The sequence below is a fragment of the Cheilinus undulatus genome, linkage group 5, assembly GCF_018320785.1.
Source record: "Cheilinus undulatus linkage group 5, ASM1832078v1, whole genome shotgun sequence".
Classification (NCBI taxonomy): domain Eukaryota; kingdom Metazoa; phylum Chordata; class Actinopteri; order Labriformes; family Labridae; genus Cheilinus; species Cheilinus undulatus.
This window is the reverse complement of record NC_054869.1, coordinates 38,681,980-38,706,430: the sequence shown is the minus strand read 5'-3', so window position 1 is coordinate 38,706,430 and position 24,451 is coordinate 38,681,980. Positions and strand designations below refer to the sequence as shown.

Below are 24,451 nucleotides of genomic sequence, written 5' to 3'. Positions count from 1 at the left end.
TATTAAAAGTTGACCTCATGTTTTCTCAGGCCTTGTTTAAGAATTATGTGATACATTTTTTTTGACTGAAGTGATAACTTTTGTACCATTTTAAGTTGCCATCGTTTTGGTGACAATGCCTGTTTCGAAAAGCAAAACCAAGATGTATGGAAGGAGCTTATTGAAAAACCAGTGAATTTTTAAGGTTTTTTTTTTTAAGTTATGCTTAGTTATTGATATCAGACCATCAAGTTACTGATAGTTATAATTAGTATTTTGAGATCCTTAGAATATTGTTGAATAATTTGTTTCTGATGAACTGTCTCCTATTCCAGAGTTTCCTTGAATCATCTATATGGGCCATCTTCTCTCGAAAAATGGTTACCGCCTGAAGAAGAGGACACGCAAGCTGCACCACAGGAAAAAAAAGAAGAGGAACTGTTTCCTGCAGGTGCCCTGCATGCTCTGTTTCATCGTCCACAGCAATAACAGCGGTCTTGACGACGATAGTGACCATTTGGAGGCTGGTGTCAACGGCAGTGGGTGCCGTCACAACAGCATCACAGGAATCAGCGTCCCTGGTGTGGGTGGAGTCGGTTTAGGAGCGGCGGCTGCCTCAAAACTTGCAGAGCGATACGCAACCCTCGCATCCCCTGAGGACTGCTCTAAGTTTCTGCTGTCACCTCGGGAGCTGGCTATCTGGGAAGGCCAAGGGAGGAGCCTTTTATCTGCTGTTCCCGCTAAACTGATCCCACCACCAGCACTGTTCCGAACCGCTGGAGTGTCCTTGACCGTGCCCATACCTGTGCCTGTGTCTGGCTGCACCAGCAACAACACTGAGATGGTAGGGAGCTGTGGTGCTGCATCAAGAGAGGCAAACAGTGTAGATGATGAAGATACAGCATCAACCAAAGTCTGTGGGGATCTGATCTATGCTTTTTCTTACTGTCAAAGAAATTCTACACTTACCTCTACTTCAAGACAGGGTTAAGACTGTTAAGTTAACTGTTACTGAATAGAAACATTTGTCCCTCCTCATATGAACAGAGAATACAGTATCATGCTTTATGCCTCTGACAGTCTGTCTAGGCAACATATTATAGCCCCTTAGCCCTAAAAGATCATTTAATCTAGGCATGCCATTATTATTGGCATAATATTAGCATCAGCACATAATAGCCTAAAAAGTTGTCTATTGGTATTGGCTTTCGATTTCTGTGAAATCTTCACATATGATATAGATACATATCACTATAGTTAGGAAAATTAATTTTAATTTGAAAGTATAATCTGAATAAAAAAGAGTCAAAGTGTTACAGACCTCACTGTCAACAGGTTGTTACAGTGCTGTTTGTAACTCTCCAAAAGGAATATGAGGCTTGGCTTGGCTCTTACTGTTAAAAATGCCTATTATTGTTCCTATCGAACATTTGCAATATTTACTGGGCTACAAATGCTGAAAGAAGTGCACTTAGTATAATTAATGGTGCATGTAGCCCAGAGAAGGTTTTTTTTTTCATATCTGAATTTCTAAATTTTAAATAATGTCTATCATTTATTGTTGAATCAAATATTGTTTCTTAAGCAAAGGACTGTCACACCAAATTTAACAGCTCAATTCCGGTCTATGGGATTTGATGGTTTTCTTTAACAGTAAACATTGAAAATGTATGTGTATGTTGGGAGAAAAATGTTTTGAAATTTCACAAAATTAGATATCAGCAAAAACCCAATACTGAGCAGCAACCCTAATACAAACTACTGACTGTCTGAATAGTGAGACCCAAATCCTTAACTGAATGTAGTCAGCCATACTCGTGGTAAATAAAGAAAATAGATTTGAAAAAAGTAGCGCTGAGCAGTTATTTAACGTTAAGGTTAAATTTCAATATGTTCTACAGCAATTTTCAAAATAGCAGAAGGTGCAATATTTCTGCAACCAGAAATGTTTTTCAAAAAACAGTTTGATCCATTTTTTGAGGCAGAGATGTTATGTACTCTACATCATGCAAACATTCAAGTTACTTTTTTAAGTAATTTGCCAAAAATCCTACTTTCCTTGTTTTTGTGTATTTTTGTCTTATTTGAGAAGAAATAAAACTAACATTCTCTTCAATTCAACAGTTTGTTTTGAATTTGCAGTGAGTCATAATAATCATAATTAGATATTTTTTCAAAATTGTTCAGCAGACTTTAATTAATCCAGCAAATATTGTGTTTGTTATGATATAGACTGACTTATAGCTCATTTGTTGATAAATACGTAAGATGAAGAACTTAAAAAAATCACATATTAAATCACAATATTGATAAATTAAATCACAAGCAACTGCTGAAATTTACTCTGCTTGAAGATTGAATTACTGGAAATGAATAGAACCCAAGAGTTCACATTAACTAGGAGGGATATCCCATTTATTAGTATGAATTCAGGCACAGTAACCATGTAGTCATAACTAGCCCCAAGGAATGCAAAGCACATCTTCCTGGTCCTTTATGCCAAAATTAAGAAAATAACACAGGAATCCATTAAAAGTGTCTGGTGGTACAGCAGGCAACCCCCCCCCCCCCCATAGAGGCAAAACTAGGTTGCACCAGCTATGCACAAGTTAAGGCATAGCTTAATCTGAACGTAATTTCTAATCAAGGATGAAGTTTACACACTAATGCATTTGGTGCTGTTCTATGCTTCAGTGCAGGCAGATGATAGAACGTAGTGGTAAACTTGGAGGAGGAGGAGGGAGATTAACCTGCTGTTATGGAGACAGAGCTTTAGTCCTCTGTTACAATTGTGTCTCTGGCATAAATATATTTGAAACTGGATCAGTTCAATAGTTACTCTGTAGTTCATTTCAACAGACTAAATCTTTCACATGTAGAATAATGCAAGCTTTGGTTTCACTATGTGGCATCATTTTTTTTGTCTACCTCATTTGTCTACTCCTCTACCTTTGCTGTGTAGATTAAGGATGTTGGCTTTAGTTATTGTGTAATTGTAATTCTTTGTCATATATAGACATTTTTGTTGCTGTTTTATAAAAAATAGTTAAGGTAAGTTGTTTTCAACCATTTGTCTGAATAGAATTTAGAAAACCTGACTCACATGACTACTCACTAATTGGTCACAGGAAATTAAGAAGTTATTTCTCTAAAAATACATTAGTTTGTTTAATTTGTATCTTTGTGTTTTTGGCTGCAGGTGTGCAAGAGGAAGTGCTCAGAGGTGCAGAGGTGCACCCCGTGTAAACAGCCCCGCTGCACCTTCGCTGCCCCTGATGGAGGGCTGGAGAACGGAGGAGTGGGAGGAGGAGGGGGAGAGGCTGCCTCAAACTCTGAAACGGGACACTGTCACCTTCCCCTCTGCCCACTTCCCTCCTCCTCCGCTTCTTCTTCTTCCTCTGCCTCCTCCTCCTCCTCCTCCTCACCTGCTGATGGCTGCTGTGGGCTGGTTCTTCATGCAGATTTGCCCCACAGTTCAGACTCATCTCCTTGCTGCCTCCATCAATACGACGACTCCCAGGGGAGATGTTCCGATGCTGCTGATCACTTAAGTATCAACCACCTGCCTTCCTCCATTCTACTCAAGGTGAGAGTTCTTCAAGAGTTGAAATGAGCTTTTTCTTTATATTTAATAACAGTTTTGTTTTTGAGTTTATAGATACAGAATGTTAAAATACAAAACCAGGGCTTGGCATTGATAGGAAACATGCTATAAGCTTAAAAAGATGAGCTTTTTAGACAAATTAACTGCCCGTACCTTTTACTTTTCTGCACTGATTTGTCTTGCTTCTCCTTGCAGGTGCTCTCCCACTTGACAGTGAAGGAGCGCTGCCTGTGTGCCTCTCTGGTTTGTAAGTACTGGAGGGACCTCTGCTTGGACTTCCAGTTCTGGAAGCAAATCGACCTCAGTGGCCTACAACAAGTAAGGACATTGTGTTATAGGCTTGTCACCAGAAGTCCGAGCTTCAGTACAATACAAAAATAAAAGCCCTAGGCACCCAACATTTGGTCGTTTCTTGCTTTTAATTACCACAAATTTCAGGAGAACTCCTGCATATTTTTTTAAGATCTATTTTGGGGCTTTATATGTCTTTATTTATAGAGGAGAACAGTGGATAGAATCAGAAAGAGGGATGAGAGAGTGAGCCAGACACAAATCCTGGCTGCCCATATACACTGCATTCTGAATGCAATTTACATTAGGCCATCTGAGTGCCCCTGGTACACGTTTAACCATTTCCCAAAACAGTTGGCAACAATATGGTCTTTGTCCATCCAGGGCCAGATGGATCAAAGCAGATCAATTCAGACATCCCAGGCTCCACTATTCCAAGTCAATACCAGGCCAGAGGGGGTATATAACCCCTCCAGAGAGTTCTGGGTTTGTCCCGGGGTCTCCTCCATGTTGAATGTGTCTGGAAGACGGGAGGCATCCTGATCAGATGCCTGAACCACCTACACTGTCTAGCTACTTTTGATGCAAAGGAATTGTTGCCAGTGTTGTGCAGTTCTGACAAGAATGTTCCTGCACTTTTTGATAGATTCACTCCATTTGTATGGCTTTTTCTTGCCATACTGTGTCTTTCTTTTTTAGTCTGAAACTCTTAAGAAATTGTTCTGTAGTTGCAGAATTGTTGTTAACTTTTTTCCCTTATATTTTTACCAGGATTAGATTTGTTGCATTATTTTAACATCTCTCATCCTTTTTAGTAGAAAAATATATCTATTAATATAAATGTCTTCTAGCTTTAGTCATTGTTTCTTCTTTTTTTTTTTTTTTTTTTTTGTCCAGGTAAACGACGATCTCCTAGTGAAAATAGCCTCCCGCAGGCAGAATGTGACAGAGATTAACATCTCAGACTGTAGGGGTGTTCATGACCACGGCGTGGCCTCACTGGCCTCTCAGTCTCCAGGCCTGCAGAAGTACACAGCGTACCGCTGCAAACAGCTGGGGGACTCGTCCCTGTTCTCCTTGGCTAAATACTGCCCTCTGCTGGCGAAGGTGCACGTGGGCAACCAGGACAAACTAACAGATGAAGCTCTGAAAAAGGTTTGTGTTTAAAGCCAGAATGAAGACAAAGAGATCCAAAGCCCCCTTGTTTGTGATAAACAAGTCTTATTTTATTTTTTTTTTTTTTCAAATGAAAAGAAAGCATTGCTCTTATTGAAATTTGTGAAGTTTTTTAAAATTTCCCTTTTATTTCTTGTAGCTGGGAGAACACTGCAGCGAGCTGAGGGACATTCACTTGGGTCAGTGCTACGGTATCTCAGATATTGGTGTGGTGGCCTTGGCTAGAGGATGCCATAAACTTCAGAGACTGTACCTGCAAGAAAACAAAATGGTCAGTCCCACTCATCTTTTAAAATATTTTTTGCTATGTTTTCTGCTCACAAATGAGCAGATTGTCTGTGTGGATATATCTTGCGACGGTTTTCTGTTGGAGCTCTTCTTAGCTGGGCAGTTTTCATGTATTTGGGTGTTTTACAAATATTGTCAGAGAGCTTTGGCACTGTCCTCCGCATACTTGGTTGGTTTCTGCAGTGATGAAGTTGAAAAAGTCATGCATGACTTTGGAGCAAACTACATGCTCTATCGACTTGAACATTTGCCTGTATATCTACAAACACTAGTATCATGATTTGTTGCTGTTGAGCTTTTGTTAATGAGCTGGCCCTTCTCTGCTGTTGTGCTCTATTTTGTTCATTTTAGCTACCCTTGCTTTGGCATGTAAACGTTTACCATATAAGAGCTAATTTTTTAATAGACACACATTAACCTGAAAAATCACAATGAATCTAAATGGAGCAATGTGTGATCCATTGCAAAATGTAGGTTTTCTATCAATCCAATGAAGCACTGGTTTTCTCATATAGACACTTAAATAAAGATGCCTTTGCTATTGCTCATTAAGAGGGCGATATGAGGGCTTACGCTCTGTGCCTGCCATAGCAGCTGCTTGTTGCAAGGAAAACCAGTAAGATACTATGAATTAGCTTGTATTACAGTTCCTGAAAATCCACTTAGGGTTGTGAAACAGTATCTGCTGTAAATGATCTATGTTTGGTAGAAGTTTGGGTTTAAGCTCCATAGTCTGGTTAATCTCCTGCAAATCTGCCGTCAAATATTGTTTATTCAAAAACAAACTCTCACTCTCTTCACCGACAAGATTTCAGGATGGTTCACCCACTTTTCAAATCACCCAGAGATGTTGTAAAATCAGTGTGAAATTGTGTTTAATATTTGTGATTTAAACATCAATTGAAATCAAAATGATTCTGATTTTAAGCCTCCATGCAGGTGATAAGGCTGGAGTTATTACGTTTCTGCTTGTCCCACATCTGTACATCCTTCTGTCTAGGCTCTTCTTGTAAAAACAATAACTTAAGAACGCTTCGATGGATTTTATGTGAACTTTGTACTTATGTTCACTCTGATTCAAGGTTGAACTTGATAGATTTTGTAGGCCAAAGGCCAAAGGTCAAGCTCATTGAGCTGTTCACCCCTTGCCTGTAAACACGAGGTTTCATGAATGCTTTCAGGATTTGAAAAAAAACTTCGTGTGTGATTGGATCAACGTTCTGTCCGTCACATCTTTACGGGCCAATCAGAGCAACAAAACACGTGACATAGCCGCGACCAAGGTGCACATGCGCAGCTACTGAGAAATAATGCAAACCATGGCGAGTATAGACATGTTAGTACACGACTTTTGTAATTTTTGAGAGGAAAACAACTCATTGCTGTTCTTTGTTCTTCTTTTAATGAAGAAATGTCGTCAAGTTCTGATGAAACTGGCGCTTTAGCAGTATCCACGCTAATCTCTTCGGCCATAATTGCGATACGTCTTGAGTAGATAAAGTGTTTTAAAGAAAAATCAAACTTTTCATACTTTGAATAAGCGTTGTCTGCAGATATCAGTCATTCATATGACTACGTTTTAAATCAAAGTCGTAAATGTAATGCATTAAAGGTTGTTTAGTTGCCGTTCAGCCTTTAATATATACGGTGATTCATCATTTCTGATGGAAGGCTTGGTAACATTTGTCTTATCCACTGAGCAGTGATCACTCTTAGGACATTTTTCCGTAACACAGCAATTCTTTTATTTTCACAAAGCAAACTCATGTAATCAGTTAAATAAATGTTATTGAAGAACCACATCTTAGAGTGGACAGAGGCTGTAAGTTTTCGGCTTATACGTTGGACAGGAACAACATCCAGTTTTCGTTGTTACAATGTCATTTAGCAGATCCTAATCTGGTGTCGCAAATGTGGGAAAAATGTTCCTGGAATTCAGGACATTACACAAGGACCCACACTGCATTCTCTCTGTGCCCTGACTGGGATTCAAACCCCAATCTCCTGTAACAAAGTCCACAAAATAACCCACTGAGGTACTGAGCTATCCAGCTGCTGGACACCAAAACACAAGCTTAAATGTTCGTATACACCCAGTGTCTTAAATGAAGATCACATCTCATCCTAGGGATTCAGATTACATCTTTTTGGCAGTGAAATTGGAATAACTTATTTTTGATTTTCTGTTTTTATTGGCGGTACAGTAACTGGTTAATTCTATGGCCTGTATGCTCCAGATTACCTCCACCTACGTGATGTCTTTTTGAACACATACCTATGTTTGTTTTCTAATGCCTTCGTCATTTTACTGACTGCTCTGTCTGCATAATCAGCAGTACAGGAGAGGCAACACTAGATGTCACTATTTTTTTACATTTCTAAAACTGCAGTCTGATGTTGAGTTTGCATTCACCCACCAAATATCTGCCTTTCAATGAATTTGTTTTTAAGTATCGAATTCTAATGGGGAAGATATATTTTCATTTGGCGTGTCTGTTTTCGTGCCCTTTTAATAAGATCTTCATTTTTTCTCACTAATGCTCTCGCTCTTTTCCCACTAATTTTTCTCTGCAGTCTCCGAGTAATCATGACCTTGATGAATTAGTCTGCTATAAGTTGTTAACAAAAGCTCAGTTTGTTAAAAGCCCATTCATCAACTTAATAGTATATGAAATTAGCGATTACCTCTGGGTGAGAGATTAATATTGCCGCAGATAACATTTCAGCGCAGCAGTATCAATTTCAGACAGTCATTTTTCAGACGTGTGACGGTCGCAGTTATTCTAGCTTGCAGAGAAAATGGGCTGAGCTTATGTGGGAATTGTTATGTCTATGCACTCTGGTTGCTCGGCCTAAAATTGTCATTAAGTTTGCCAGGAATTAAGACGACCCAGAAACCCTTCATGTATCCACAGAGGCCATTAATATTCTCTGACAGCTAGAAATCCTAACTATGCTTCTCTCCTCCAACTTCTCAAGAAGAAAATGATGTTGCTTTGTGAGGAAATGGTTGTAATTGGAATCAGATGTTTGTGGTTTAACATGCTTGAAACATTGAATCCAAAAATGTGTGAACATTTTGTCTTTATGTGTTACTTTTGTACTCATCAGACTTGTACATGAGAAGTTATTGGCTTTACTGTTCAATCATAAATATCAGGGGTGCAGCCGATCTCTGCCATGTTGATAGGCAGTGGAAAAATTGTGGCATGCACCAGTGTCAGTGGACAATGTTTAACTGTTGAGTTGCATCAATGACGGATCACTCAGGGAGGAGTTTTTTCTGGGGCCGAAGAATTCTGCTGGAAACGCTGATTTGTTTTCAGAAATATTGGCAATGTGGGAGCATTACAAAGTCTCTGGAAAAGACCAGCATTGTTTGTAAGACGTGTTCCAGTGACATTTCAAGAGGGGCGACTAATAACACTTAAAATATATCAAATCTCATAGGTCAATAAAAAATGAAATGCTGCTGATCTGCAGGGATTTTTCACAAAAAAACATCACTAGAGTTTACAGAGCATGATCCAAATGAGCCGTTAGGAGCCAGTAGGAGTGAGCACGCCAAGGCCTGCCACCTGTATGCACTGCGACCGACCCCCCATGCCCTCCCCTGCAGGCAGTGAGCCCACAAGGTGGCAACTCTGTCTTACTTGAAGAGAGGCCCCGGCCACCATATGCTAGCTTTTAAGCTCACCCCCCAGGTCTGGATCTAGGGGATGCCCTGGTGTCTCACCTCCAGGCGAGGTGTCTTGGTTCCCTATACATCAGTTTATGGTGGTTATTTGAATGTCTCTCAGCCTAGATCCTTCTTTTATAATAAGATATAATTATTATATCTGCTTAAACCAGTATAATGTATCATTAACAGGGGTCCTGCAGATCCTTGAAAAGTCTTAAAAGGTCTTACATTTTTGAGGACTGGATTTTTAGGACTTTTTGAATTCAAGGCCATTAAATGGAAAGTTCTTGAAAAAAAGAATTCTTGAAAATTCTGACTTTACTTGTGAGAGGTCGTGAAGTTTGGAGGGCACTTTGACTAAGACGTGTCTTTTTCCATAGAAAAGATGCATTTAGTGGGCCAGAAATAATCAAATTTGGGGCTTTATGACACAAAAATGTATCATATCAATTGACATTTCATTACCAGTGCATTAAAGAATTTAGCTCTGCCTGATTGCTGAGAAATCTCACACGAATCTCATTTTTGATAGTTTGACACACAAAAGTTGTATTTATTCTTCCCAGCTCAGGTTTTAAAACAGTTTTAAAAAGTCTTAAATTTGATTCTTAAAAGTGTGTAGGAACCCTGTTAAAAATCAGGAATTTTTACAGGCACAATTTTCTGACACATGAACAAGGATTCAGAGGCCAGGAGCAAAACACTGCTGCAGAGTACCTACGGGCTGCTTTATTTTAATTGCCATATGTTGGTCAAGGAGCCAACCCAGAGCTCGCTCGCCTCTCCTACCTGCCCCACTCCAGCATTCTCAGAAAGACGGCTAAGGCTCACAACAGAGAGCGAACAAAGATCCACAAGACGGAGCACTCACTTGGGCACGAAACACAATACAACGACTAAGAAATTACAACCTTACAACCTCAGGGTAGGCCCAGAACTTATGGAAGTGATTGAATATCTCCTCTGGCAGGGGAATGTCTTGGGATCCCCCAGGAGGAGTTTGAAAATGTTTCTTGGGTGACAACTTGCTAAGCCTGCTGCCACCATGACCTACCCCTATATATGCCATGTTGATAGCAGAGGTCAGAGGAGAATGACCAGACTGGCTTGAGATGATGGAAAGGCAAGAATAACTTTTAAAGAATCACTTTTTACAACCAGCGTATGCAGAGAAGCATCTCTGAATGTAAAACATGCTGAACCTTGAAGCAGCTGAGCTACAGAAGCAGAAGACCACACTGGGTGTCACTCCCTGTCAGCTAAGAATAGGAAACTGAGGCTACAATTCAGAAAGGGTCAACAAAACTGGAAAATAGTTTAGAAAAATATGAACATTACTATGAGTTCACTGTAGTCAAATGGCCTCCTCAGTCAATCCAAAAGGGCATCCCTGGGATGCTATGTTTTGTGCTATTATTTAAGTTTTAGTCACTGTGCAAAACTTAAGCAAACATAAGGTTTTTAAAAATGTGACATAAATTTAGTGGGTTGGATTGGGAACAGGAGATTTGGGTCATTGATGTGCAGCTGACAAATCTGCAGCAACTTTGCCACTCTGTCATGTAAATAAGGAGCCAAATCTGTGAGGAATATTTCCAGCACCTTGTTCAGTCAATGAATTAAAGAAATAAGGCAGTTAAGAAGCCTAAAGGGTCTAGCTGGTACCTAGGTCTACCTAATAAAGTGCAAATATCAGGGTGAATAAACACTCACCAGCCAATCAGAGCATTCCAAATAAATGCTGCATCACATATAAAGAATTTAACATGCAACTCATCTCTATTTATACCATCAGAGTTCTTATTTTACCTGCGGTCAGCTGTTTATAGACCAACTAAAAGGGGTTTGAAGAAGGAAAAGAAGTTCCTCTGAAAGGTTTATGCAAAAAAATGAATCATTGAACACTACTGGGACTATTCTCAGTGAGCTGAACCTTTGTTCTCTCCATGAATTGATCTAGGAAAACAGCATTGAGACGGGCTTTTTGGTTTATAGTGCTCCATAAATCGCATAGTCACACGGGCCGGTACAGTGAAAGCCTCTCTCCTCTTTTCTCTTCTCTCTGCTGGCTTTTGTGCTACAAGGATTCTGTCTCTGTCTCTCCTAATCAATCACACATGAGGACGAGCCTTTCCCTCACTGCGATATGCCCTCTCTTCCTCTAAAATTGAATAATTGAATTGCTGCAGGATGCTTCTGTGTGGTCTTTCACTCGCCCTCTTGCCTTTTTTCTCTGCCATGTGCACACCCACATACATTTTTTCTTCCTTTCCTTCCCTTCTTCTCATCTTAGTTGTGGTTTCAGTTCCATGCTGGAGGGTCTTTTTCTCTGTGTTAAAGCCATATCTGGTTCTGTTGATGGTTAAATGGGTTTAAGTGTTCAGCTGAGGAAAAGCCTGTTAGTAGCCTTAAGGAAATATTTAATCAGTGCTTGAACAAACATTATTAGTAGTAATTCTGCTAATGGCCTACTTCTTTTTCAGTTTCTCTCATCACTATACTTCACATTAAAACTTCAAAAGTCTTTGGAGAAAACTAACTTTGTCGTTAATGCTGTTCGGCTCTATATAACACATCTCAGTTTGAATTTTGCTGAGTGAAATGGTAATTATTTTGTGTGTACTTAATCACAGTTTGAGCTAGCTCAGTTTTCCTGAGTGTTTTTTGATGAAGTAAGCATCATTTGGAACTTGGCTTGTATCATTTCCATTTAAAAACAACGTGAGATGACAAAATTCTTTGTAGACAAACGTATTGCTTTTCTGTATTTCTTTTTTCAATTTAACTTGTGAAATTTTGAAGGCGATCTCCAAAACGCAGACGTTCCACACAGATGGATGGTGGATGAAGCAGACTGCAGACATATGTGAGCCGCTGGTGTCTTATGAATGGTCCTGGAGTAGTCTTTTTACCCCACGTCCTTTTTATATCCCTCTAGGTTTGTGGATATGAGCTTACAGTTTACATACCTTCATCACCAGGTAACCTGGTTTCATCCAGTTTCCACTGAAGATACTCTATCTTTTTGTTGAGTCTTTATCTACAGACATTTTTCCAGCACATTGAAGAATCCTCTTGTATCCACAGTCAATGGTATTTCATAGTTGCTGTAAAAATGGGCAATTTGTTGGTTGTATTCATTCTTGTCTTTCGCACCCTCCAGCTGGAACAGTAGGTGGAAGAAGAAGTATGTGCTGTGGTAGTGGACTAGTGTGTAAACTGAAATAATTTCTGTATTAATTTAATTTATTCTTAGTCAATAGGGGCATTGCAGTTTAACAGTTCCAAGACAGAACACAAAGCACATGTACTGCAAATAGAGTTTATAGCTGTTGCTAAGACAAGTAACAGGTGGTACTCAGACTGGTAACATAGATCAGGGGTTCCCAAATTTTTCAGCCCATGACCCCCAAAATAACAGTGTCAAAGTTCAGGGACCCCACCTCACCTTGAGGGTGATAAAGTGCAAGATGTAGCATAAAACATCAAGTATAAAACTTGGATTTTAGGTAGTTTTTATAACTTTTACTTACATTTAAGCACAAATATTACTTGATAACTATGTTTTTATTTTAAATTGAACTATTTTAACAATAGTTTTTTCAATAACATATAAAATGTATGATTATAAATCATATGAAATTTCTCTTTGTGTTTGGACAGCATCCAGTGACCCCCTTTTACTGTCTTGCGACTCCCCTGGAGGTCCCAACCCCCACTTTGGGAACCACGACATAGATCATAGAGCCCATCTACTAAAAGCAAAAAATACTAGATTTGGTTTCTTCAAACCCCACAAAGTCAGGAGTTGGACAGAATCATGCAAGCTGTGCAATAAACAAGGTAAAAAACTGCACCAACACCAATCCTGATCAAGACACACCAGGGTAATTAGCTGTTAAAGACAACAATTAGGCTCATCAGATTAATCTGTGTCATTCTAACCAGTATTGAATGATGCTTTAAAGTCAAAATTTCCCTAAAAATTATCTGAATTTTACGGTGACATATAGTCATAGTGTACCCATCTTTCCAGCCAGTCATCCAGCTTCCACTTATCACAGGAAAATTGCCAGCAGATTAAGCAAATCAACCCATTCTGATGCTGGATGGGAAATAAGAATCCCCCGTGTGAGCTCCAGGTTTACCTTACCATCTCCTCCCAGCTTGATGTACTGTAAAGACCGCTAAAGGAGGCATTCAGGAAGCATCCTGATTAGATACCCAAAGCAGCCCGCTAAAGGCTGTACAATTTTGGCCAGAATGATACCTGAGATCACAGTTATTGATCACAACTCTTTGTTATTTTTATTTTATAGTTTGGCGTCTGTGTGTGGATGCAAGTTGAATAGATCAAGTCATCGGAAAAATAACTTGCAAATTAGAGAACGGAGAACTTAACGCGTAACCCAATGTAAATAGGCTACTTTATTTCTTGAAGTACTTCATATGGGGGGCACAGAAAACATGTCAACACTCCTAGGACTGTTTATAATGTAAAATGAGAAAAAAAGACATTATATGTAAGAGATACTTCTGCTTTCTTGCAGTAGGTGGCACATAAGCAAAAACATGTAATACACATTTAAATATATCGAGGGGCGACCCTAATTATGTGAGATTTGAGTTACAGTGACTTCCTGCGAAATGGCAAGATAACAAATTGCTCTCCAATAAAGAAATGGCCCAAATGGCAAATCAGATGTTTTTGCAACATCCTGAAAAATTGTCTAGATATTGAAATGCTAGCCATTGGCAGTCAGGCATCCTTTAATGAGACATGTCATTGCTGTAGGCAAAGACTGAGGCCTTTCTATCAAAATCGGGGCTTGATTGGTTCAGCTTAGTTACTGGAATGAACTGTACTGGTTTCTTGGCCGGCTGGTCTCTCCTTAAAGGGACAGCGGTGATCTTCATCTCCTGTGACTTATACGTTAATTACTGACAATCACCTCATGAAACCTGATTAAAAAACCCCAACTATTCTTTTAAAGTCCAGAAGGTTTTGGAAACTTCAATTTGAGTTGAATGTTTCTATAATGATGCAAGCTGTGAAATTCCTCCTTTTAATTGCAGAACACAAAACTAAGACAGCTCATAAATTCTTGCCTTGATTATCATACTGAAGGGCAAACTGGTTATTCTTCAAACAAATGGCATTTAAAGTTTGTAATGCAATCTGAGGATGTATCCAGTGGGTAGTGTGTCTAAATTTTGTTTACAGGTGACAAATTGACGCTGGCTCTTTCATTGCTTGTTAGCCTGGGGCCGCATCAGCCCAGGGCTACAGATAACCCTGGACTCAGAGTGAGTGTTTTATAAAAGGCAGGTGATGCAGGTGTCTCTACGCCGCACTCCTTTTGACACCTACCCTGCATTCTTTATCTGAGTTCATCCACTATTTATGCCACAGTCAGTTATATTGCACCAGCTGCCTTTCAAGGCTCGTTTTCATCTTCTGAAGTGTTTTTCTATCTCTTCCTCCCGATTCATATTCTGTTCTCTTCCAGCACCTCGAAGGGCAAAGGCTCTGAGAATAGCAAATTCCCCTTTTCCACATCTCACTTCAATTTGCCGTAGGGGGGTAAAGACAACCCTGAAAGTTTAACTCTGAGTTTTGTCAGATTCATGAAGCAGCCCGTGGACGGATATAAGCTGCAGAATCCTCTTGTCACCCATCTTTACATGTCGGTACCCGCACTCCTATGTTCCTCCCAATTAAACACGCGTCAAAATCTGCAAACATTTTTGCAGGGCAAGCACTTTTCTACTTTCTTTTCCTCTCTTTCGTTACTTTATCTGCACTCCTGCCTCGTTAAAATCAAACGCTGTGCACTTAATTTCCCTGCAATGCGATGCGAAGCTTCCTCCTCTGGCTCATCTCAAAGACAATGTCTCTGCTGCACTCTCTCTCTCTCTCTCTCTCTCTCTCCTGCTCGCTGATTATTTACAGTTTTAATTAGTGCAAAATGTGGAAATGTAAGTGGAATTGGAGATGACCTAACATAGATTACCATGTGCCCCCAATTTAGGTGTAATTACCACTCTGCATGTACAATCAGAGCTGCTCTCTCTCATTCTTACGTCTACGTTTCAGGGTGGAAAGGATGCGTTTTTCCGTGGAACAACATGAAACAGAAAGACAACCTGTCAGAGTGAACAGTGTTTCTTGGCCAGCGGTCAGTGAAGGAGGCTCTGATTGGCTTTCTGTCCGTCCAGCTTGTCAGTGGTTGGGTTTTCTCTGGCAGGAGGATTGACAGGGAGGCTCCAATCAAACGTAATCTCACATTAAATTGTATATTGACATTAGCAGATTCAATTAACCAGATTAGAGGGAGCGCAGAGACAAAGGAAGTGATAATGATAGCTGTCGGTTGTTACGGGATAGACCTTTTTGACATAAAGCAACACACAATGACACACAGGGGCCAAGTTTAAACAGCACACACGTGGGAGCAGATGAAAAGAATAGCTTCCATGTGAACTGGAGACTTTGTTCTTGTGTTTGACTTTAATTACAGATAAAGAGAAACACTCTGACCAGCCGTGCTAACACACAAGTACACACACAAACAGCGTCTTGTCTGTCTCCTCTTTAAGATCCTCCAATCCCCTCCAGTCTTCATACTTTTAAGTATGTTGATTGTCAGATGCTGCATGATGCATTTAGTGTTTAACTGCTAATGGTGCTGGATTATTGCTGTCAAAGGGAGGAAAGCTAAAGCACTGCTTCCTTGCAGAGTTTTTCTGCTTTCATGTCATCAAGAATACTACTGGTAGGTTCTCCCTTTGGCTCTGTTTTTCTTGAATGTTGTTGGAAAATTTCAGGTCAGCCTGCCCCTGAAATCTTCTCAACTCAGCTTTATTTGTAAAGCATCTTTCATGCATAGAAACATGCAGCCTGAAAGTATTCTTACAAGTAGAATAAAAGCAATAAATAATTAAAATGAGCAGATCGATGTATACAAGAAATCAAACCGGTTTAGTAATTAAAAAAATACCATAAATCAATAAAAAGAGATGGATTTAGGGAAAGTGAGACAAAAAACAGAGTCAAAACAATTGTAAAAACAATGAACCAGACTGTAAAATTACCCCATATTAAAAGCCAGATTAAAGAAAAACATGTCTATAGTTTTCATTCAAAATCAGGCAGAGTTTGCCATTTGGATCTTGGAAGCAGTGAGGTCCAAAGTCATTCTCAAGTTGCTTTGTCACATGTCCCACACAGCTGGAGAGATTCATGGATGGAGCAACAGAGTCAACATTTACTTTGTCTCTATTTATCAGAATTAGTGTCATTAGACATACTGGTATTCACAGTATCATTAAAAGAATATATAGGGACTCGCTGGTTAGCAGAAAGATTTTGAAATGGCTTTATAATGTGCTCGAAGTTTGCTGTGGTCACATGATGCAAACGTTATTATACCTGCCCACCTGCTCACAGGGAAATTCACACATGGGCTAAACCAAAGTTATTGCTGAAACTGTAGGGGGCTAGCAGGATTAAAAAAAAAAAATACAAAAAAATTCCAAAAAGTACAAGTACCCAAAAAGAGACCTAGGGTTCATTTTTTGGCTTCTTATGCCTTCATAGATATCAATAGGACAAACAGAGCGGGAAACAGGAATGGGAGAGTTGGGAATGACATGCTGGCAGCACTTGACTGGGAGGAAAATTTGGCCCTGGCATCTTTTGCTGCAAACCGGCCCTATACCCTGGTCGAACACAAAACTACATTTTTCTTCTTCATACCTTTTAATAGGTCTAGCACATCAATACCCCAGACTACTAGAAAGCTGAGTAGTGCATGACATACACAAATAAAATGACGTGTATTGTCTGTTTTGCTTCCTGTATCCCTATGAAGTCTAACAAAAATGTATTTTGAAAATCCAGAAAATAACCTAAAATGTAAAAAACATAATTAATCAGGCAGTTAAACTAAGATAATTCTATATTGTAGTTAATCTCAGCATATCTGTTGTTAATTGCATTTGATTTTGTAAATTTGACTATTTTGCATTTTATATGTTATTCATATTGGATTTCATACTGTCTAAGGGTAATTGACTTCCTGCTTTTATTTTGGAAGAAAATATAGAACTTTGGGTAAATTGAGGTTTATAACATAAACTTAACCACAGAAAAGGAACTTGTTATGGATTGGAAAGGATATAAGAGAACATTAAAAACGGTAAGTGTTTGGTAACAAGATAGAAATGTCTTTTTGTATCCTGGCAAATTGAAATGTCTGATCAATCTCTTCTTCAATTCTCCTAATTCTCACTTTTTTCCTCAAAGTGTGAAGTCCATTTCCCTGAATTCAGTCTGCTGTCTCTTATTTCCTTCATCTCTTCTCTCTTTGCTTCCCTGTCTGTTTCTTAATATGTTATTTTTATTTTAACACATTTCACATTTTGCTTTAAAAACAAGTAGATGTCAAATAATTTAGCAACAGAAAATAAACAAACCACGTTTTTGGGTAATGGATGAATTGCTTGCTAGTAGGTTATTTGGGCTATTAATGCTTAAAAGCATATTCTGCTCGTATTATACTCATCGACTGGCTACACTCATGTTTAATGAGAAAGAAATGTAGAAAAATGGCGTGACATTGACTTGTGTAGACACTATTGACTGTAGTGACTTTGTTTGTCCTAGAATTACTGAAATAAAACTTCACCACACAAACAAGATAGTTTTTTTCTTTTGGATTATTTTTAAACCCATCCGTTCCAGCCTCGCAGTCAGTATTTGCAAGTTTTGTTTGACTTGTTGACCATAATAACTTGAAGGCAACTGCTGAGTTTCACAGTTTATGCTCGAGACAGCCACTTTGAACAAAAACAGTCAAAAGATATGATTGTATGTTTTGTCTTTTGGTGAGGTTGTGGTCTTGTCATGGGTCTTGTGTTAGTGGGGATTGTTGTCAGTCCAATGCCTCTGAATTTTAGAACTAGTTGTGTTTATTATTAGGATATAAAGGTTAGCCCTAAAACTTTAATTTCCATCGTCACCCCTGCTTACATTCTCAGTATGTCGTCTATGCTAAGAGCACATTCTTCTTCCCCATATCCTCCTCTTCACTGCTCTTTTGAAGTGCCTCTGTATCGATCTGCGCCCCCAAAAAGCTGCTCTGTGTGTGCGTGTATGAGGTGGATGCTGATCAGCCGTTGCCTGAAGAGTAATCAGATGCATTAATGAGCACCGGCTTTAACTTGGACAGCCAGCTGCACTCAGACACAGACATCGTCGATATGTTCCCTCCGCTGTCTGCCCAGGAACAAAACAAGTTTTAAAGAGAGGAGAAAAAAAGGCAACCAAGTGAGAGCACTTTTGGAAATGTGAGACCATGAGGTGTGCCTCCAAAGGGGAAATTTAACCTTGGCATATTGTTTTCCCTTTCCGACATTTGTTTCCCAGTGAAAAGATTCATCATCAACACCAAGCTTCATTTCCTTGACTCTATCAGTAACACAGGTGAGATTACTATTTAAAAGAAGATCTAATGTGGCTGGATGCTCCCTTTAAGTCCCTGAGTGACTCAATGAAATGTCAAGACTATTGGACCTGTGTCAAAGTCCGTGGATGGCAGACTTTTTTTTATAAGTGGAAAAGCGGATGTAGCCGGCCTCTATTGTTGTACAGCACAATGCCAAAAATGACAGAGCCAAAATTTAGAGTTTGCCAGAAATTTAGAGCAGCTGAAGTGGCAAGAGTCTTCTGCTCATAGCTGTATGAATAGTAAATGTTTTCCCCCAGCCAAAGTTTAACAGAAATCTTGAAACCTCTTATCATCCTACACACACAAATTTCTGCGCCGCACAATCAGATTCTTTATCAGCTGATGAGCACTTTAGAAAGAAATACACTGCAAAACACACTCACTTGTCACTTCATTAGGTATGCTTGTACAACTGCTCATTAACGCAAATATCTAGCTACAGATGCTTTAAGGCACATAGATGTGGTCAATGATGATCTGCTGAAGTTCAAACCGAGTATCAGATTGGGGAAGAAAGGGGATTAATAGAGATGTAGCGGTATCAAAATTTCATGGTGCAGTAACACCTTAGTAACAAGTCCATGGTATATTATTTTTTTGCTATTTATATTACAAAAAAAAAAAAACCAACGACAAACAAAGACGGGGAAAAAAGAGAAAAGGCATTTACTAAACAACAATTAAACTTTAAATATTACAAAAAAACATGCCATGGGTGTGCATTAGATTTAGAATATACACTTATACTTTGGTCTTCATGTTTCCGAACCTTAAAAAACCTTCACTGGCTACCACTGAAAATAGCTGGGGCTCTTTGGTGATATAGTCACCGCTACACCTTGTGAACTGTTGAGCCCTTTTGCTGTTTCTTTTTGAGGTGATTTACCAAGTGGCTCCTCATGTTTCTCGTATTCCCCATCAAGTGTGTTTGACAGTGTCTGCATCTCGTTTAATTTTTTCCATTGCCTTTTCCCTTTTCTCATTTCCCGACACTGGGAACCCAAAATTCCTCTAAACATCAGATTTAAAAGTCGCTGGAGCCTCCAAAATCTTAAAAACTTTGCCACTCGGTTCTCCCTCTCCACTTGTAGTATCCACCATTTTTGCACTTTAGCATCAAGCCGGCAAGTGGAGTGAAAAGGATGATGGATACGCAAGGACGGATGGTAACTGTAGTTCCTACTTCGCATTGTTGTGCTAAACTAAAAAACCTACACTTTTTGCCATGAAGACCTGTGTTTGAACGGTCACATGTCCACAATGACAGCAAGGTGATTATGTCACCGCAATATTAACAATACCGTAGCGCTGGGCAATTAGTCTCAAAATAATCGAAACCGACAATTAGAGCCTCTAACCGACGTAACCGTGATGATGTCTATGATTTTAATCCCCCCCCCCCCCCCAAAAAATAATTTTTACAAAAACATTTTCATTTCAAAAAAATTATACAGATATTTCCACAACAAACAGAGTTGGAGGTTGGGGATGGAAAAACGTTCATTAATGGTAATCGAGGTAAAAAGTTCAATTAATCATGACTTCAATTTTTGCCATAATTGCCCAGCCCTACAGTACCATCACATCTCTAGTGGTTAAAGGGACTTAGTTTGAATGCACCATGGTAGTTTGAATGCACCATGGTGGTTTGAATGGTCTAAAGAGAGAAAGTATCCAGTGAGCAGTAGTTGTCTAAGCCAAATGCCATGTTGCCAGCAGAGGTCAAAGGTGCTTCAAGCTGATAGAAAGGCAGTAATTCAAAAAACCACTTGTCATGATTGAGGTATGCTGAAGAGCATCTCTGGATGCACAACATGTCAGAAATTGAAGCAGATGGGCTACAGCAGCAGAAGACAACGCAGGTGGCACTCTTGTCACCTAAAGGCTTCTTTTCACACTGGCCCAATGAAATTGGACAATGAAAGATTAGGTCTGATGAGTCACGGTTTCTACTGTGACTTTCAGAATTTGGCGTAAACAACATGAAAGCATGCCAGACCACTAGCAACCCTGTTCAAAGTCACTTTAATCACCTTTTTTTCTTAGTCTGATGCTCGGTTTGAACTTCAGTAGATCATCCTGATCATGTCTAAGCACCTAAATGCATTAGTTACTGCCATGCCATTGGCTAATGAGGTTTTTTCTCGAAGGAGCTGTTGAACAGGTGTACCTAATGGAGTGGGTGGTGAGTATTAATGGTTTTCAAAACTACACCTCAGATGTGTGTTTTTAAATAAAAAGTAAATAAAAAATATAAAGAGAAAGAGTTTGGGCTTTTAAGTGTAGCCATTAAACGGATCCCTAATTGGAAGAACAATGTGTTTGTGGAAATTTGCATTTAATACTGCCATCAACAGCAGCTGTATTAGAAGAACTACATTATGATATAATTTAATTTTTACAGAACAGTTTACATAATGCTTGAGTATGTATCACTTAATTACGTGTTGTGGTGTCGGGCCTGGAAATTTCCAATTTTTTAACACTTAACTTGCTTCACATTTGATTTTTTTCTCCATCCCAACAGACTGTTTGATGACATATGCTGACATCTTTATGATGTAGTTTCCTGCAAGTTGCTGCTGGACTATGTCAGATCAACCTTCTCATAAAAATATGCCGTTGAATTTATTTTATTATTTTTTTGTGTGTGTGTGAGTGTGTGTGTTGTGAGCTCCTTTTCCTTAAACTCTTTTATTGGATCAAAGTCAATAGTTACAGATCAGTTCACTTCTCTTAAATCCTCACTTTTAGCCTGATTTTGTGTGTAATTTAGTCCGTCTTTGTTTGACTTCTGCCCTGACATGTTAAATGACAGGCTTGGCTGTTTGTCCAGCCCTGATGAATGCACTGCCTGCCAGGTGCAAAGGACAGCAAACTGTGGGCCATAAATCAAGTCAAAATTATGATAATGGCCTTCACAATCACTGCAGCCAGGCCTCATACAGGCACTCCTTACCTGATGTTTAAAATTTAAAACAGCACCTGTAGTACACACAGGTTCAGGGATACTGCTTAATATATTCTGTAGGTTGATGTTCTCATTTTTCGACAGCAGAGGGCGTAGTTAGACTGGAAAATAGCAGATAGAGCTGAGTGTTTCCAGTACTGACAGTGCACATAAAGATCCCATACTGTTTAAAAAATCAGTCATATTGATTGGCATTTCAGTTACATATTTTTTGAGTTCATTTTGTCAAAGGAAAAAATAGCATTGAAGAATTAGAGTTTTGTGCAGATCTTTATTCTTTACTGATACTTTAGCTGTAACTGATGTCAAAGTTTAACTTTGCACTTTTAAATCTTCAGAAGAGGCGTGTATCTGACTACTGGAGAAAAAGAGCGTCTCCTCACCTGTAGCTACAGACTCTGAATGGCCTTTTCAGTTGTAATACATAATCTCTTAGTGCCGCAGACGCTGTAGCAGCACTCATCTTCATGACGTTATCAAGTATTCGCTCGCAGGTACCTGAGTATCAGGAAAAGCACCGGGGAATGTTAATGTGAATGTGACTTCCATTTCCAATCCCTCTCTGTTCATTGCTTACTCTGGCTGAGTGCGCAGAGACTGCAGCCAGAGACGGAGGGTGAAGCTGAGATGAAACTCACATTTAATTTGATATTTTTTTCACTCTTTAAACATGTTTTACTGGTTGGATTGTGCTCCAGATGTGCAGGATGTATTCTTCCTTCTGGCTGATGGCTCACTACTGTTGGATTTTATAAACAAGTAGTACTTTGGTGTAAATATTGGAGTGGATTAATTATAAGTGCTACGATAATTAATCAGTTAGTTGTCAGCTATTAGACTAATAGGCCACAACTTGAAAAGCAAATGGTTTAAGTAATGAAAAAAGTAAAAAAAAGTCTGATTCAAGCATTATTTAAGGCATCTTTCTTCTGCTCTCCTCACTCCTCCTAGACGATAGAAATAGTTTTGTTTTCTGGACTATGAAAAAATATTTGAGATCGCTAACATGGGCTGCAGGAAAAGTTTGACACTGCTCTGATTGATTCCTAAGCATGCTGTTTACAATTTAAATATAACATTTCCAGTCTTTGGTTGCCTCTGTCCCAGCTCTTTTGAAAAATGTTGCGGGTGTTAAATTCAGAGTGGGAAGAAACAATCACATTTCTCAGTTTCAGCATTGTTTGATTTTCTTTGAGCTCTTTCCAGTCAAATGTGAAACTTCAATGTTTTGAAAATGATGGCCTTCTTTTTTTATTTCATATTTTACAACATTGTCAACAACCAAGTTGCTTTAGAAACATAGATATGCATTTTTTTTTAAATCAATAAGCTAATACACCACAATAAAACAAATTGATTAACAACAAAAATAACTGTTATTGCAGCACTAACAATTTTTTTTTGGTTACTGTAATCATGTAAAGCCCCTCACAGGGCTTAGCTGCACCATCTGGGTTCTTTTAGTCCGGCCACAGATGTTTTAAAGCAACTGTTCTCAAACTAACTGGTTTTTAGGGACAAGGTGAAAAATGTCCTGTTCCCTCACATGTGAGGATTGCATGGTTTCTTTGCCATAAGTGATCATAAGCCAAACCTTTTGTTGTGATTTTTTTAAATTTACAAATAGACCCAAGGCTTAGCTGGCACATGATATGCATTTTCACAATTTTTGGTAGATCACAGACAAAGGCTTAATTATCCCCTCATTTATTAGGTAAATTATTAGGCCTGTCAGTATTAATGCATTAGTCACAATGTTTTTAAACGCATGCTTTATTCTCCCTTTCAACACATTTTGGTCGAGCCGTTCTGCAAAATCTCCTGCAGCTACAGTGATGTAAATAATTCCACCACTGCTCCTCAATGTCTCCTTTAATTTTAAAAACTCTGACAGCTCAGTGGGCTAGTCAAGAAGTCATATGCACCCTATGTTACCAAACCTGTATTTAAATGCTCCTTTATTTCCTTTCAATTAAACAAATTACTTTTTCTATGTTTAATTTATGTCAAAATCCTTGATCTACCTGACCGTATTTTCTTTCAAAATAAATAATATGCCTCTATCCAAACTATCAGTTACCCTCATTTGAGGACAGAAATCCAAAGTGAAACAAACACCGTTTTAGAGGCAAAATTGTGGAATTTCAAAATGCATCAAAAATTAGATTAATTGTGTTTAATTATGGATATTCTGAGACTAATTGCAATCAAAATTGTCATCTTTTAACAGCCTGATTAATTATTGATTTGGTGAAATGGTAGATTATTCCTCTGGCTTTTTTGTGAAGCATTTTTGTGAGACTTAAGGAAACAGGAATTAAAAGGTGGGTCTAAAATACAGCAGAAGGGGGCACTGGAGGCCTTGTGGTTTGGCTTTTCCCCATGTAGGCGGACAGCCTGGGTACAAGTGTGGCTTGTGGCTCCTCTCCTGCATGTGATTCCCCACTCTCTCATCCTTGTTTCTGAGTCTATCTACTGTCCTACTGATAACCTTAAAGGTATAAAAACCCCAGAAATAAACCTTTAACATGTGGCAAAGTCATAGTTAGGCCAACGTAGTACAGGTACCAACACATCTGATACACACTGTGCTGAAATACAAGACAGATTTCTGGGCTTTGTTTTGGTACCTCACCACCCCACCACTCCGAAATAAAGGCACCAAAAAGTTACCTGAAAAATTACACCTGGTTTCCGTTACCTACAGTGTGGATTCTATTGCCATCTTATGTCTGAATCATTTATGATTCAGAGCCAGCTTTTATTCAGCCCATGACTTAAAAAATTGAGGATTGATTCAGCCACAATTTAGGCACCGGTATCTTTTTAAAAATTATCGATTTAACACTTTTATCAGAAAAAACCCAAACGATACCCAACCCTTGTTAGGAACCAAACGTCAAAAGTAGGGTTTATATGTTATGCTTGGTATTGACTACCACCACGTT

The 24,451-nt window shown here is 39.0% G+C and overlaps 1 protein-coding gene across 2 annotated transcripts in view; it reads left to right on the top strand.

Moving 5' to 3' along the window:
* The window catches only part of fbxl17 (F-box and leucine-rich repeat protein 17), a 416,200-nt gene that overhangs the window by 3,648 nt on the left and 388,101 nt on the right, over nucleotides 1-24,451 (top strand). For both annotated transcript variants that reach the window (XM_041786742.1, XM_041786743.1), the window contains exons 2-6: nucleotides 315-823; nucleotides 3,179-3,565; nucleotides 3,779-3,901; nucleotides 4,772-5,029; nucleotides 5,190-5,321. In XM_041786742.1, coding sequence (XP_041642676.1) covers nucleotides 335-823; nucleotides 3,179-3,565; nucleotides 3,779-3,901; nucleotides 4,772-5,029; nucleotides 5,190-5,321 — 1,389 coding nt within the window. In that variant the 5' untranslated portion in view covers nucleotides 315-334. The remainder of the gene's footprint in view (nucleotides 1-314; nucleotides 824-3,178; nucleotides 3,566-3,778; nucleotides 3,902-4,771; nucleotides 5,030-5,189; nucleotides 5,322-24,451) is intronic.